Here is a 17,396-nt window from a genome sequence, read left to right on the forward strand (position 1 = left end):
GCACTCGCTTCTGCTCCTGTGTTAAAAAAAAAAAAAAAAAAAAAGGAGGAGGATTGAGGGGAACAGGGAACAAGATTAGTCCTGGGGAAAGGGCCTTGAGAAACAGAAAACTGAGAAGAGAGCAGGGAGATAACAGGGCATCCTTGGGCACTCCAGTCAGCTTCAGCGATTGTAGCCTTGGTTTCCTGTTTACACAGGGGGGTGGGGGAAGTTTGGAAAGGGCCAACAACTGGGGCCAGTCGAATTGATTCCCTACTTGATTTCCTGTTATTTATACATAATGGGAAAACCTCAAATATATGCAAACAGCTTCGGCCACCCAGCCTCTCACATCCTTCATGGCTCCGCCCACTTCAGGCTTTGGGGATGTCATTCCAGTATATGCCCCTTCTCTGTGCTGCCTCCTGGCATTTAACTTCACAAGAGGCCTAGGAAGTCAGCACTATCACCCCATTTTAGAGAGAAAGGCACTGAGCCCAGAGAGGTGAAATAACAGGCCCAAGATTGCAAAACCAGTAAGCAGCGGAGCTGGGATGCACAACAGGGTGGGACTCACCCCTAAGGCCAAACTCTCCCTCTAGGCTCCCTGCTCCTCTGTTATCGGTGTCTATGCTCTTCTTGCTTCTAGAACGGATGCTCGGCCTTTCCCACTGCAGTTGGTGGTCAATGTGTGTGGGGCAGAGGGTATTCGTGGCCCAGTTTGAGGGAGAGACCCTTGAGCGGGGAGCCCAGTTAGGGTCTGCGGCAGGAGTCTCCAGGGACGAGGTGCGGGGAGGGAGAGGGCTGCAGCCCGAGGACGGCAAAGACGACTCTGAAAACTATTATCTAGGGAAAAGCACAAGGTTCAAAGGTAGGGAGGGAGAAAGGTGCTGGTGTCGGGGAGAAAGAGACACAGCTGGGCCAGCCAGGCCCTGGGCTGTTTGGGTGACAGCAGTGAAGCTGGAGGCCTTGGGAAGGTGTGAGGTTTTCGTGGGGGAAGAGAAACTCTGCTTTAAGCATGTTTAGTTTAAGCTGTTGGCAGAACATCCAAGTGGAAATAGCTTGCACACAGCCAGGAATATAGGACTGGAAAGAAAGCGTGAGGTTGTGTCAGAAAGAGCAATCGGCAGGATGACTTTGGGCCAAACTGGGGGGAACGTTCCCCTGCGTCTCTCCGCAAGCACAGAGAGGGGCTTTCTCCTCAGGCGCAGGACACCGGTGCTTCACTGCAGCGCTCCTTTCCTCTGCTCGCCGCAGCGCCTGGAGCCCAGCACAGTCGTGCTACATGCTTCAAATCCCTAAAGGGCGCTGTGAAGGGATCTCAGTCCATAAATTTCCCCATGCCACGGAGTGACAGGGGCCTCATCTTACTTTGCTAAATACATTTTGGCTGGGCCTCAACATACCAGGCCTTCCCTCGTTTCACTTCAGCTTCTAGAACACAAGTCTTTGGGGTCTTGTATACTCTCTCTTTTCTGCCACCCGCCACTTTTAGGTCAGCACAGCTGACTTCATCCTTCAGAAGGTGAGGCCATTTTAGTCTGGCCTTGATTCCTGCAGCATCAGGCTGAAACTGCTCGCCTCACCTGAGCCCTGAAGTGATGTGGCAGCCCCTTGGCCCCCAATCTCATGTCTATGCTGGGAGTACTACCCTGCCCTTGTCTCTCTTGGGCTCTGGGGTCCTGCCCTCCCAGCCTCCCAACATCCAATCGCATCTGAGAGCTCAGACTTCCACTCATGATCCATCATGGACCCCACTTTTCCTCTAGTCAGAGCCCTGTTGGCATGGAGAAGTCTCCCAGCTTGGACCAGTTGCCCTGATTGCCTCTGGGGTTGGCTCAGACAAACATGGCTGTGTGAATGTGGTTAGGGTGCATCTCACATGTACAACCTGGGGGACTGGAAAGATTTCCCTGGATCCCCACAGCCACAGATGCTTATCCTTTTGGGGATCAGCAATCAGAGCTGGAGACAGATGGAGGACCTAAGGTAGCTCAGGGGGTCAGGGTGCAGACTCTGCTGCCAGCCACGAGGAGAGGACCACAGACCCAGTGACCCAAGGTCCCTCTGCTGGCTCCACACTGAGACAATGCCCTCAGCCAGCACATCCAGGCTCCTTGTGCCAATCACAAAAAGGCACCTCCTCTGGGAGGACCAATTAGAAACAGGTGCTGCTCCCTCTGGGATTTACATAACCCTCACCCCAGGGCACGCGGCTTTGCAGGAGGAACACAAGCTGAACTTCAGGGGTCCCTGTGTGGCGTATGATCTGAACAAACATATTCGGAGGCCCTGCAAAGAGATGAGCCTGGATGAGCGCATGGCTGATGTTCCTGCAGTGGCATAGCACCCCTAAGATTGCCACCTGAGGAGAGTTTTATCCCTCCCAGCTCTGATGAAAAACATCAATGGTAACGTTTCTTGAGCACTTACTAGGCGACAGACCCTCACTGTTCCTAGTGTTCCATATTTATTCTCTCCTCGAATCCCCACAACAACCTGAGGTGCTGGGCGACTACTATTGTTACCTCATCTCTATTTTTCTGATAGGAAAATTGAGGCACAGAGATGTTAGGCAGCTTGCCTATGTCCAACACCCTGTTAGTTTTTGGGCTGAGGATTCAAACCAGGCCCCAGAGCCTCTGCTAGCGACCAGCGGGCCTCACTGCCTTCTAAGTAACGTAATGTCTGCTGGGACCTGCCCCTTATAGTTCCTAAAGGACTTTCCCACCCGTGAGCAGGGTCAATTCACAGCCCCTTCTACCCCACTGAGGTCATCGCTATTATTATCAATCCCATTTTACAGAAGGAGGCTCAGAGAGGTGAGGCAACCTTGCTGAGGTCACACAGCTAGCAAATGAGGATGCTGGGATTTGAATCCAGTTCTGCCTGCTTCTATCTCCCTTTTTTGCTCTCTAGCTACCCCCCACCCCAAGGTTCTTGCCTTTCCTCAAAACTGAATGTCAGAGCCAGTGGGGCCTGGAAAGATGACCTCATCTGAACGTCACACTGTTACAGAGGAGGAAGCTAGCACTGCATCGCTACTTGGTTAGAGTCAGAGGAAAAGAGACAGACAGACTGAGCAGAAAGAAATGTATTCAGCGGAGAGAGAAAGAGAGAGCAAAAGAGCAAGAGGGTGAATGCCTGGGAAGAAAACAAGGCAAGGAAAAGAAATCAAATGGGAAAGAGAAAGGCCCAAAGTGGGGTGAAGGCATAAGTGACCGGCCATCTGGAAGCAGCACAGAGCTTGGTGGGGGCGTGTGTTTGTGAAGCAGGGGAGCCAGACCCACAGGTGCAAGGGCCCAGCTGCTGCCAGCCAAGAACTCTCTGGGCCCCGCGCCCAACCAGAAAGAAGGGGCTTTGGGCTGGGACAGACTCTCAGCCAGCCTGATGGGGCTCACCCCTAAAGCCTTCCTTGGGAAGAGGAAGGAAGGTTCCCATAGCCTCTTTGCATTTTCTTCAAACTTCTACCAAGTGATACCTTTGGAGTCTCGACTCTGGATGATCCCTGCTGCATTTGAATCCCAGGCTGCCTGGCCCTGGCCTCGCCTGGTCTGAGGGGACGGGTAAATGCCAATTCATACTGCCACCAGCTTGGTACACAGGAGGGACAGGTAGGGAGGGGGAAACGGCTGTCCAGACCCGACTGGTCACCTTCCCAGCCAGCTCAAGGCCTGACCTAGTCTTAGGTCTAGAGCCCGGGGCTCTGCCATCAGATTGACCTTTGTTCAAGAACTGAGGCTGCCACTTCCTAGCTGTGTGACCTTGGGCAAGTGACTTTAGCTCGTTGGGCCTCAGTTTCCTTCCATGTAAAGTGGGAAAAATAAGAATACCTACCTCACGAGGCTGTGCCAGGGTTGAATGAGATAATGTCTGTGGCTATAAACTCTCAAGTGCTGTACACATGTGAGTAATTACTCTTCTCTGACCCCTGTTCCCTGCTGCTTGGGGGATGGAGTCAGACTTCCAATCCAAGTCCAGTTCCAAGCTTGACTTCACCTCCTTGGCCCTGTTTTCCTCATTGTCACATATGCCTGTGTGGGAAGTCAAGCCTCCCGACCCATCGGGGTGGGCTCAGGGCTGACTGCTATTCCTACATAGCTGTTCCTTCGGGCCACAGACATGAGCTGAGCCCCTGCTCGTCCCTGTTTTGGTCACCAAGGCCTCAGAGGGGACCATGGTGCCAATTTGGCCCTCAAGGAGTTCCCAATACAGTGGGGCAGATAGAAAAGCAGACAGATCAAATCAAGCGGGAGATAAGAAGAGATGACATCTGAGAAGAGGGCCAGCCTTCACCAGGTGTTGGGGACAGCATGTGCAAAGGCATTAATGGGAACTAGGAGAGCAGCACAGGATGGGGTCGGTAAGGATGCCACGTTAAGAAATTCAGCCTTGATGTGCTCACTGAAGGTGGTGTGAGCAGATTATACGTGGAGCCTGGTACAGTTTTACTCAGTAAACCATGTGCATTGCCTCCACTTTCATCATCCACCCTCCACCCCCACCAGCAAGCAATCGAGCTGAGCCCTAAGCTTCCGGGAGAGATCCCAGTCCTTTCTCCTGAACTCAGGCCAATAAGGCACTTGATCCCCCGTCGCCCATCCCACCCCCGACCCACACCAGCTTCCCAAGCTCAGTAAATGGCACCTCTGTTCACTCAGTTTCTCAGGCCCCAAACCTTGTCTTTCTCTCTCACCCTATGTTCAACTGATAAGCAGGTTGTCAGCTGTCTCTTTAAAGTACATCCAGGAGCCAAACCACTTCTCACCACTTCCACAGCCACCACTCTGGTCCAAGCCACTGTCATCTCTCTCTCTGTCTCTCTTTTTTAAATAAAAAAAAATTGAAGTATAGTTAATTTACAGTGCTGTGTTAATTTCAAGTGTACAGCAAAGTGATTCAGTTATACATATATAGCCACTGTCATCTCTTACCTAGATCACTGCTGCAGCTTCCTGACTGGTCTCTTTGCTCCCCCATGCCCTCCAGTCTGTTCTCCACGCAGCAGCCAGAGGGATCGTGTCCTTCTCTACTCAGGAGCCTCCAACAGTGCTCCGTCTCCCCCAGGGCAAACGTCGAGGTCCTTACAGCACCTGTAGGACCTGGGCCCTCCTACTTCTCTGCACTCTTTCCTCCCCCCGATTCCCTTCGCTTCCGGAACACCAGCCTTGATGTTTTTCACATGTGACAAGGTGGTTCCTGTCTCAGGCACTTTGCATTTGCTGTTCCCTCTGCCTGGAACACTTTACAGGGGAGCCACATGGCTTGTCACCTCATTGCATCCAGGTCTTGGCTCAATGTCACCTCTTCAAATGGGCCTTCCCTGGGCACCCTATCTAAAACAGCAATCCTGTCACTCTCAACTCTTACCTTGCTTTATTTTTCTCCATAGGACTCATCACCACTTGCCATATTATATTTGTTCTGTCTGTCCAGCTACAATGCACATTCCACAAGGGTAGGGATTTTTGTGTTTTGTTCACTTCTGTATCTCTGATGACTAGTGTACTGCCTGGCACATAGCAGGCTATCAATAAATATCTGTTGAATGAAGGAATGGCTGAGCCGGAGAGTCCGGCTTCTGGGTGTGGGAGAGAGAAGTTGCAGGAGAGTCAGAAGTGAGATGGGGCAGAGATTAGCCAAATGGGCTCAGGAGTGGAATATGAAACAGATTCTGCAGAATATTCCTCAAAGGAGAAAAAAATATGAGTGAAAATCAGATGAAGGCTGGTAGAGGAGAGCCCAGTAACTCAGGGACAGAGTGGGTAGGGTTGGAAGGATGGCATTTGCCCCTCTCTCCCGCCTTCTAGGCTGGTAACCCCAGGACCGCGCCGTGGAGCTGACAGGTGCCTTCAGAGGAGGAAGTCCAGTCTGGCAGGAAAGCTTCAGGGCAGCAGCCAGAAGCCTGGCAGAGAAGCCAGCCAGGGAAGACTGGAGAAGTTGTCCCTCTCCACCACCACACCCACACCCCCGCCCCCAGTATATAGCTGTGATTTCGTGGTTTCTCTTCTGTTTGTCTCCATTCACAGACACATGTAAACATTATTCCCACCTCCCAATTTAACCCTCATTCTCACCCTTATTCTATCTTTATCTCCATTTCCAACTAATACAAACCCATGCCCTCCATGCCACTCACAGTGTGAATCCCAACAGCGTTTAGGTGACTTCTGGGGGAATGTGTATTAGAACTGCACTGGACGTCGAGAGCTAGCCTTGGCCCCTGGGGGAACCAGGAAGAGCTGACAGTCACTGCTTTCCCTTCAGCTCCTCACCACTACGACTAAAGTCCTACTATGTGCCAGTCAGGAGTGCTGACATGAACAGGTGGGAAAGGTCTTGAGTGTAATGGAAGAGACAGATAGTTACTAACTTACTGCTAAGCATATAAAAACTTGTCCAATCTCACTAATAAAATCACAGCAACCAAAATTCAAACAATGAACACTTCTGGGGATCAAAATCCATCATCTCTTTTGTTTGTTTGTTTTTAATGTCCATGCCCTTTGATCCAGCAGTTCCATTTCAACAAAGGTATCATAAGGAAATAATACAACAAATGTGCAAGGGTGTAAGTGAGATGATCTTCATTGCAATAATTTTTCTTTGAGGCAAAATTCACATAACATAAAATTAGCCATTTTAAAGTCAATAAATCAATGGCATTTGGTATATTCACAATGTTGTGCAATCACCACCTCGGCCTAGTTTCAAAACACTTTTATTACCTCAAAATAAAATCTATGCCCAGTAAACAGTTACTCCCCATTTCCCCCTCTGCCCAGACAACCAGTCTGCTTTCTGTCTTTATGCTTTTGCTTATTCTGGATGTTTCATATAAATGGAATCATAACACTATGCAACTTTTGGTGTCTGGCTTCTTTCACTTAGCATGATGTTTTCGAGTACTGTAACATGTATATGTGCTTCATTCCTTTTTTACAGCTGAATAATATTCTACTGTATGCATATGCCACAATTTTTTCATTCATTCATCCATTGATGGACACTTTAGTCGTTTCCACCTTTTGGCTATTATGAAGAGTGCTGCTATGAATATTCATGTACAAGTATTTGAACATCCATTTTCAATTCTTTTGGGGCATATACCTAGGACTAGAATTGGTGGGTCATATGGTAATTCTATGTTTAACTTGTTGAGGGACTGCCAAACAGTTTTCCACAGTGGCTGCACCATTTTGCATTCCCATAGCAATATATGAGGGTTCCAATTTCTCCATATCTTCATAGACTCTTTTTATTTTCTGTTTTATTTTTATTATAGCCATCCAAATAGGAATAAACTGGCAACTCATTGTGGTTTCGATTTGCATTTCCCTAATGATTAATGATGTTGAACATCTTTTCATCTGCTCATTGTCCATTTTTGTGTCTTCTTTGGAGAAATGGTTAAACAAGTTATTTGCCCATTTTTAAACTGGGTTGTGTGTCTTTTTGCTGCTGAGTTTTTTATACATTCTGGATACTAGATCTTTATCAGATATATGATTTGCAAATATCTTAACCCATTCTGTGGGTTGTCTTCTCACTTTCTTGATAATGTCCTTTGCGGCAGCAAAAGTATTTAATTTCGAGGAAGTCCAATTTATCTATTTTTCCTCTTGCTGCTTCTGCATTTGGTGTCATAGCTAAGAATCCATTGCCAAACCCAAGGTCATGAAGACTTACCCCTATGTTTTCTTCGAAGAGTTTCATGGTTTTAGCTCTTACATTTAGGTCTATGATCCACTCTTTTTAAAAAAATAAATTTATTTATTTTTTTATGGCTGTGTTGGGTCTTCGTCGCTGCTCGTGGGTTTTCTCTAGTTGCTGCGAGCGGGGGCTACTCTTCATTGTGGTGCGCGGACTCCTCACTGCGGTGGCCTCTCTTGTTGCAGAGCACGGGCTCCAGGCATACAGGCTTCAGCAGTTGTGGCTCGCGGGCTCTAGAGCACAGGCTAAGTAGTTGTGGTGCACGGGCTTAGTTGCTCCGTGGCATGTGGGATCCTCCCGGACCAAGGATCGAACCCGTGTCCCCTGAATTGGCACGCGGATTCCCAACCACTGCATGACCAGGGAAGTCCCCTATGATCCACTTGGAGTTGATCTTTATTTATGGTGTGAAGTAGAGGTCCAACTTTGTGGTTTATTTTTTTATTTTTTTTATTTTTTGCAGTACCCTTTGTTGAAGAGACTATTCTTTTCCCATTGAATAGATTTGGCACCTTTGTCCAAAATCAGTTGGCCATAAATGTGTGGGTTTATTTCTCTACTCTCAATTCTGTTCCATTGGTCTGTATGTCTATACTTGTGCCATTAACGTACTGTTTTGATTACTGTAGCTTTGTAGTAAGCTTTCAAATCAGGAACAATGAGTCCTGTTCTTTTTTTTTATTAATTAATTAATTAATTTTTATCTTTGGCTGTGTTGGGTGTTTGCTGCTGTGCGTGGGCTTTCTCTAGTTGTGGTAAGCGGGGGCTACTCTTCGTTGCGGTGCACCAGCTTCTCATTGCGGTGGCTTCTCTTGTTGTGGAGCACGGGCTCTAGGTGCGAGGGCTTCAGTAGTTGTGGTACGCAGGCTCGGTAGTTGTGGCGCATGGGCTTAGTTGCTCTGCGGCATGTGGGATCTTCCCGGACCAGGGCTCGAACCCGTGTCCCCTGCATTGGCAGACGGATTCTTAACCACTGTGCCACCAGGGACGCCCCAACTTTGTTCTTCTTTTTCAAGATGGTTTTGGCTATTTGTGGTCGCTTGAGATTCCATATAAATTTCAGGATGGATTTTTCTATTTCTGCAAAAAAGTCATTGGGATTACATTGAATCTGTGGATAACTCTGGGTAGTAGCGACGCTGTAGCAAAATTAAGTCTTCCAATATGAACACATATGTCTTTCATTTACTTGTGTCATTTTCTTTCAGTAACATTTTGTAGTTTTCGATATACGAGTCTTTCACCTCTTTGGCTAGGTTTATTTCTAACTATTTTATTCTTTTGGATGCTATTGTAAATAGAATTTTCTTAATTTCCTTTTCAGGTTGTTCATGGATATAGAAACACACTGATTTTTGCTTGTTTACCTTGTACCCTGCAACTTTGCTGAATTTGTTTATTAGCTCTAGTAGTTTTTTTGTTGTGCAGTGTTTTTATTTGTAAGGAAAAATGAGAGCATTCTGAATGTTCAGCATTAGGGGACAAGTTAAACAAATTTTGGAGCATCCATATAATGTGACCACTTTATGGTATCCAGATTTTTTGGTATGTCTGAAATATGTCATAAAATATAATATGGTAGTTCTTTGTGGACTGATATGGAAAGCTGTCCATGGCATATAACAAAGTGAGAAAAATCAGGTTACCAGAAAGGATGATTTCATTCATGTAAAAAAAAAAGTCAAATGGTCATATATGCATAATGCCAGCTCCCTGGGGTCAGGGATTGTTGTCTGTTTTGTCCACAGATATAACCCCAGTGCCTGGCATGCTGCATGGTACATAGTAGGTGCTCAGTAAAAATTTATGGAATAAATGAAAAAAGTCTGGAGATACAAACACCAAACTGCTAACAGTGGTGATTGCTGAGGTATGGGGTTATGCGGGAACCATTATCTTATTGTTTGAATGTTTTTACTTCAAGCATCTATTGCAAAAAAAAATAAAGTCTTTCCATTACACTCCCCCCATCCCCCCCCCACCAAGTAAGAAAGGCACTGTGGGCAGGCTGAGAGAGGAAGGCACTAGGACTCATTCCATCAGGAGTAAACAGAGGCTTCTCAGCCACTTTGGAGCTGGGCCTCAGCAGGCTCATTTCTGTTGTCCCAGCGGCTACAGCGATGTTTTTAAAATGCAAATCTGATCAAGCCACTCTTTGGCTGAAAAGCCTTTGATGGCTCCTTACCTGCAGGATCAAGTCTAGCCTCCTCTACCTGGCACAGGAAGCCCTTTGTGATCTGGCCCCTGCTATTGTTCTTCCTGTAATTCACTAATATATATCACAACTTTTTCTTATGGAAATTTAAAAGCACACAAAAGTAGAGAGAATAGTACATTCAACCTCCATTTGTCCATCAAACCAGCTTCAACAATGATCAACATTTTTCAAATTTTGTTTCAGTTATCTCCACCCACCACCCACTGCCACTTCCCCCATACACTTTCCCCCTCTGGAGTATTTTAAAATAAACCCCAGATATATTATTTCACCTGTAAATACTTCACTTTGTATCTTTAACAACTGAGGACTTAGATAAATATATAACTACCATGCTGTTATCATACTTAACAAAATTATCAATAATTTCTTAACATCACCTAGTCCCTGTCCAAATTTGTCCTATTGTCTGAAAAATATCTTTTTATAGCTGGTTTGCTTGAATACTGTCTAATATTCTGTGTTCCAGCAACACCAAACTGCTTGTCACTTCCCTAAATTTCATGTGCCTTTGCCAGGAATGTCTGCCCCCAGTCTAGATTGCCTGTCCCGCTTCTGTGTCCCATAATATCCAGAACGTGAGGCGTTGCTTTGTCTGAGTGTGTAGTTCCACCATTCCATAGGTATGTACGGAGAATTACAGGTGCCAGGTACCATGCCAGGCACTGGGGTACAACAATGAAACTGCCCAAATTCCCACCCTCCTAGGGGTTGTGTGTGTGTGTAGGAATAAAAATGAATAAGATAATGATAAATGGTATAAAAATAAATGGTGTTTTGGAATAAAGAGAACAAGGTGGCTACTTTAGGTGGCATGGCTAGAAGGAGCCAGTCTGGGGAAGATCTGAGCATTCCAGGTGGAAGTACTAGCCTGTGCAGAGACCCTAAAAGGTGAGGGCCTTAGAAGGCCCCCATCCTCGAAGGCTCTATATATGTCTGTCTTTACCTCTACATTTGTAGCTCTCATCCTTTGGGGGAATCATGAAAACCCCTTTGAGTGTTGAGAATCTGATAATAGCTATGAGGGGAGGGGAGTCAGACCCAGACAGTCTGAGGCCGAAGTGCATCTGTGCTGCTGGTCAGCTTGGGGCCCAGCACTGAGCAGGTTTGGAGACTCCTCCTTAGCAAAGGCAGGGGAGGAGGAGCTGCTGGAGCTTGCCGTGCAGGGGCTTAGAGATGTCAAAACCTGCTCGGCCTGATGGCTGCTTGCTTTTCTTCTTTCTCTTCCTCCTCTTCCTCCTTCTTCCTTTTTTGTTGAATGACAATAGTTGATTTTCTTATAAAGAAGTTTTTCTGCCTTAGAAAGAGTCTTTTAAATACAGAATTGGAAATATACCCCTCTTTCTGTGACAACTCACACTGAAGGCCACCAAGGCAGATCCACCTCCCCAAAGGGAAACTGGCTTGGGATTTTTCCATTGGCTTTCAAAAAATATATTTACTTTTTTTGATCAGGTAATACAGTCACATGGTTCAAAACTCAAAAGGTACAAAAAGGAACACAGTGCAAGTCTTCCGTACTCCCCTGCCACCTGCCACCTGGTTCCCCTGCTTGGAGGGAACTGAGGTGTCCCAGTTCCTTGTGTATCTTTCCAAAGGTGTTTAATGCAAATATAGGCATGTCCAATATATATATTCTTTTTGGCTTTTTTTTGTTTGTTTTTTTAAAACATCTTTATTGGAGTATAATTGCTTTAAAATGGTGTGTTAGTTTCTGCTTTATAATAAAGTGAATCAGTTATACATATACATATGTCCCCATATTTCTTCCCTCTTGCGTCTCCCTCCCACCCTCCCTATCCCACCCCTCTAGGTGGTCACAAAGCACCGAGCTGATCTCCCTGTGCTATGCAGCTGCTCCCCACTGGCTATTTTACATTTGGTAGTGTATATAAGTCCATGCCACTCTCTCACTTCGTCCCAGCTTACCCTTCCCCCTCCCCGTGTCTTCAAGTCCATTCTCTACGTCTGCATCTTTATTCCTGTCCTGCTCCTAGTTTCAAGTCAGAACCATTTTTTTTCTTTTTTAGATTCCATATATGTGTGTTAGCATACGGTTTTTGTTTTCCTCTTTCTGACTTACTTCACTCTGTGTGACAGACTCTAGGTCCATCTACCTCACTACAAATAACTCAATTTCGTTTCTTTTTATGTATGTGCCCCACTTGACAGGGATAAGGTAACAGACCCAGGAAGGTCGAGTAACTTGCTGAAAAGCACACAACTACATACTGTTGTCGTTGTGTGGGGAGGGCCGGAGAGCAGCATGAGGCTTGGTCCAGCTTGGACTTTGGAAGCAAAAAGAAAGTTGTTTACTCCAAAGTCACAGTTTAAAAATATTTTAGCGGCACGCGGTGTGGGCAGGGGGAAAAGTAAGGAAACTTGTAGTTCCAGGTGGGTTGGCTTCCTGGCTCTGCCACTGACAACTGGGCAAGTTACTTCACAGTTTGTGGCCTCAGTTTGCTAATCTATAAAGTAGAGATGATAATACCCACCCAGCGGGGTGGATAGTGACATACTGTAAATAAAAGCGATTTGTAAAATGGGGCATATTCCAATGCTTGCTTTGCATTATTATTATGGTTATGATGGCTGGTCCTTGTGGGCACAAAGGCGGCTGTTTCCTGAAGGGAAGGCAGGCTCACACTGGGTACAAAGTTGCCCCGCCCTCAAGCCACCTTATCTAAAAAGACCCTCTCCAGCTGAGTGAATTGTAAATCAGGAACCCTCCAGCCGGATCTGTCTTCCTTGCCAGCTCAGAACCTCCTGGGTGGTTAGAACAGCCCCAGGGCCTGAGCACAAACTCTTCCTCAGTGGGTGTATTGAATTTACTTTGATCTGTAACTTTATCTGCCGATCAATTCTTTTAATAAAAAGTTTATGTATTTATTTTTCCAATTACAAAACTAGGCCCTGCTTACTAGAGAAAATTGGGAAAATATTGAAAAGTAGAAAGAACCAAAATTAAACCATCTTTATACCTTCTTCCTCCACAGAAGCCCACCTCAGTTAGTATCTTGGTGTATTTCTTTTCTTTTTTTTTTTTTAACAGCTTTACTGAGGGTGTAATTGATAGACCAAAAGCTGCACATATTTAAGGTGTACAATTGGATGAGTTTAGACTGAGCGGAGCAACTCTTAATCTCTCTTGCTTGTTTTGGGAATACTACCTTTGGTATTTCAATTTTAATTGCAAAAAGTGGAAAATGATTCCTACTTCCATCTATGGGATTTTTTTTTTTTTAGCCTAATGTTTTCAACAAGAATCAAATGAAAAGGAATCCTGAAGGCCACTGAGGGGATGCCGTCTCTCAGGAACAGGCCTGGCCTCGGTTCAACAGCTCACTCTGGGGCTCAGCCATGAGGGCCGGTGCTGGTGAGAAGGCGGCCCTGGCTGCCCATGTGGGAAAGGAAAATGGAGCAGTAGCATTCACCACTTTACCAGGTGGTTGCGTCTTAGGGCTGAGTCCTTCACAGGAATTTGGGTGATGATTTTGGGGGGTGGGTCCCTTAGAAAGGATTGGGATACCGGACTCAGCAAGCCTTTGAGACCACAAATCTTGGCGGGTGGTCCCTTGCAGGCTGGGAATTCAGAGTTCTCATTTGCCTTCCTTGGCCTCCCCACACCCCACCTGCCCCATTCAGCGCCTCCTCCCTCTTCTATTTTTTAAAATCCCCCTTCATTTTGGCATAAGTAAAACTGTCCTTAAGCCGAGAGTGTATAATTAGGATAGTGGGCATTTGAAGTGACTGGTATTCCTAGCCGACCAGGCGCCCCGATGCTGTTTAATAAAAGCTTGGCTATTCCCAGCCCAGGACACGTTCAAGGCTTTTTCCACTCTCTTCTGCCGAATGCCCTTCCCCCCTCAGTAGCCTGGAGAAATACAACTCACCCTACAAGGCCCAGCTCAAATATCATCCCCTTTGAAACGCTCTGGGATGCCGCCCCCGCCGGGCGAATTGCTATCTCCCCAGTGCTCCCACAGCTCCGGATTCAAGTTGGCTACAGAGCACGAAGCATGTTGGGATCTGGTTCTTTCCCTCCTACTTTGCCTTGTCTGGGAGTTCCTAGATGGCCAGGATGGGGCCGTGTCCTTGTCTCCCATCCAAGTCCCAGTAGCTGTAGGAGCTGCATAAATACTTGGCGAATCAAATTCCAAAATTGTGACGTTTGGCTGTCCCTTCTGCTTCCTCATCTCTCTCGTGACCCACCCCCCCCACATCTGCATTTTGCCATCTTTCCTTCGCCTTTGAGGTTATAGTAACACCAATGCATCACAACTGTATCCCATTTTCATCAAGTGTGCTGATTGTCTACCCTTGACGGGAAGTAGCTTCTATTCATCAAGATGTCCCTCTTGTCTCTGACATGCCACCTGCTCCTCCGTGGGGTGCCAGCAAGACTCTCTCCATGGTTGCAGCACCTGTATTCCCGTGAGCCCTGGACAGGCCCCAGCACAGGTCAGAGCTTGGCTTACTGTCCCCAGGACTTAGTGGAGACACACTAGTTCCTCAGCAGGATCCAGTACTCAGGGTCAGCCTCCCAGGCTGGGCCAGAGCAGAACAGGGAAGCAGCAGGGTTATTCTTGATACTTCAGTGAGAGGAAATGTTCAGAACTGTGTGTGCTGTCAGTGGTACTTTACAATGAGGACAATGGGACAGAGAGGTAGGTTTTCAAAGATTTTATTAAAAAACAAAATAGATCCGCAATCCTGAAAACAACACGGGTGGATTTCTCCCCACCTCCCAGTCTGCTGACCAGCCCCCCTCCCCCCAAGGCTCCACCTGGATGGTCCTGAGGCCCAAACCCTGCCTGTCAGCTCCCCCCTGCCCCACAAACTGGCAACCAAATCTCCATGCTTTCCTCCAGCTTCTGATCTGTCTCCTTTAAGAAAATAAAAATACCCCCTCCCCAACTTGCTTAAAAATAATTTTCAAAGATTAAAAACGGCATCTGTGTGTTTTTAAAAAATAAACACTTTAAGTGTTGGAAATCTTTGTCTTCCCCTAGGTCTAGTTGAGGCCTCTGGGGTGCCTGCCTGCCTCAACCCAGGAGGCCAGCTGCCACTTGGTGCCCCTTGGAAATTTTCAGGAAGTAAAATTCTTCCAAATTTCCCCTGCAGTCACAAATTCCACACACTGCTCGCATAAACACGCTGTCTTCATTACAGGCACTGCTCCTCAGCTCTGGAAACCTGATCTCTTTTTGTCAACTAGACCACATGCTTCAGATTCCCTACAAACAGGAGAGAAAACAAAAATCAAATTCAGGTAACATATGTGAATTATACCTCAATAAAGCTGCTAAAAAAGGGCGCTTTCATTTTGGGGCTAGTTCTTTTGCTGCCCTTGGGAACCCTGAGACCCCCAACATATGAACAAGCTCAGGCTAGGCTGCTGGATGGTGAGAGATATCTGGTCCAGTTACGCCAGCAACCACCAGCCACCCACCAGACATGTGAGTGAGGCCTTTGACAGCTGGCTGACTGCAGTGCTGGGTGAACCCAGCCAAAACCAGCAGAAGAACCACTCAGCTGAACCCAGCCCTGATTGTTTTAAGACACACACACACACACACACACACACACACACACATTCCAACACTTTTCAGAGTTCGCATCTCACTAACTGCATCAGATCTTACCTTGCCCCCAACCTTTCTTCCCCCCCCGCCCCCCCCCCCCCCCCCCCCCCCCCGCTTAGCAAGGCACAACCCTCCTAGCATTTTCTCTCGTGAATACCTGTGAAATGCGAATTGGGGATTTCCCCCTTCCCTCAGGTCTAAGAATCTTAGAGGGAAACGCAATCACTTGAAATCCTACAGGACTGGGCTCTAGGAATGAAAAGTTTGCTCCCTTGGTCCCTCCACAGTCTTCTCCTTGTCCCACTTCCCCAAGCAGAAATACTGGGCTCCAAACCCTACTGACCACTTCTCCTCTAAAACAGGAAGGATGTTCCATGAGGGCAGGGACATGGGCTGCCTTACTTTTGGTTGATCTCCAAAGTCTAGCCCAGTGTCTCACACATAGTAGGTGCTCAATAAATGGCTGAATAAATGGATGAATGGAAGAAAGGAAGGAAAGAAAAACAAATCAGCACCCACTTGCCTATCTGGTTTAATTTTTAATTTTAAATTGACATACAGTGAAATTGACTGTTTCTGGTATGTGCAGTTCTGTGATTTTTAACACACGTAAAGATTCATGAAACAGATTGGTCTCATTACCCACCAAAATCCCCTGTGCTAACTTTTTGCAGTCACATCCTCCCCTCCCCCTCTTACCACCTGGCAACCACTGACCTATTCTCCATCACTATAAGTGTTGTCTTTTCCAGAATGTCATATAAATGGAATCAAACAGTATGTGACCTTTTAAGACTGGCTTCTTTCAAGCAGCATAATGCCTTTGAGTTTCATGCAAATTTTTAGGTTCATGCAAATTTTTCAGTGTATCAATAGTTCATTCCTTTTTTGGTACCCTTCACCAAGTTTCTCCAAGTGGCAACATCTTACATAATTATTATTTAATATCAAAACCAGGAAATTGACACTGGTATAATTCACAGACCATATTTAGATTTCACCAGTTTTATATGCACTCATTTGTGTGTGTGTGTGTGTGTGAGTGTTTGTGTGTAAGAGTATATTCTATGAAATTTTACCACATGTATACGTTCGTGTAACCCCCACCACAAGAAGATACAGAACTATTCCATCACCACAAAGATCTCAATGCTACCTTGTTAACTCCCCTCCACCCCCTATTTGTAAGCCTGACAACCATTAATCTGGTCCCGAGGTCCATAATTTTGTCATTTCAAGAATGTTATCTAAATGGAATCATACAGTATATAACATTTTGAGATGGGTTTTTTCTCTCACTCAGCACACTGCCCTTAAAGATCCATCCAGGTTATTGGGTGCATTACGTTCCTTCCTTTTTGTTGCTGAGTATTGTTCCATGGTATGGACATGGCACAGTTTGTTTAACCACTCACCCGCTGAAGGACATCTGGGCTGTTTCTAGTTTTTGGCTATTACACAACAAGCTGCTATGAACATTCACGTACAAGTTTTTGTGTAAACACAGTTTTCATTTCTCTGGGATAAATGCCCAAGAGTGCAATTGCTGGGTCCTATGGTAGTTGCATGTTTAATTTTATAAGGAACTGCCAAACTGTTTTCCAGAGTGGCCATACCATTTTACATTCCCACCAGCAATGTATGAAGGATCTAGTTTCTCAGCATTCTTGTCAGCATTTAGTGGTGTCACTAGGTTTTATTTTAGCCATTCTGATAGGTGTGTAAGGATCTCTTATTGTGGTCTCAATTTGCATGTTCCTAATGGTCAATAATGTTGAATGTCCTTTCATGCACTTATTTGCTGTCTGTATATCCTCTTCATGTCGTTTGTTAATTGGACTTTTTTTTACAGTTGAGTTTGGAGAGTTCTTTATATATTCTAGATACAAATCTGCTGTTGC

At 46.1% G+C, this 17,396-nt stretch overlaps 1 protein-coding gene across 1 annotated transcript in view; it reads right to left on the minus strand.

Moving 5' to 3' along the window:
* Positions 1-14,758: 14,758 nt before the first annotated feature.
* Positions 14,759-17,396, minus strand: part of HDAC8 (histone deacetylase 8) — a 236,021-nt gene continuing 233,383 nt past the window's right edge. The window contains exon 11 of the mRNA XM_061178033.1: positions 14,759-15,147. Within this exon, the coding sequence (XP_061034016.1) occupies positions 15,125-15,147 (23 nt within the window). The 3' untranslated portion in view covers positions 14,759-15,124. The remainder of the gene's footprint in view (positions 15,148-17,396) is intronic.

This window comes from Eubalaena glacialis, chromosome X, assembly GCF_028564815.1.
Source record: "Eubalaena glacialis isolate mEubGla1 chromosome X, mEubGla1.1.hap2.+ XY, whole genome shotgun sequence".
Taxonomy (NCBI): Eukaryota; Metazoa; Chordata; class Mammalia; order Artiodactyla; family Balaenidae; genus Eubalaena; species Eubalaena glacialis.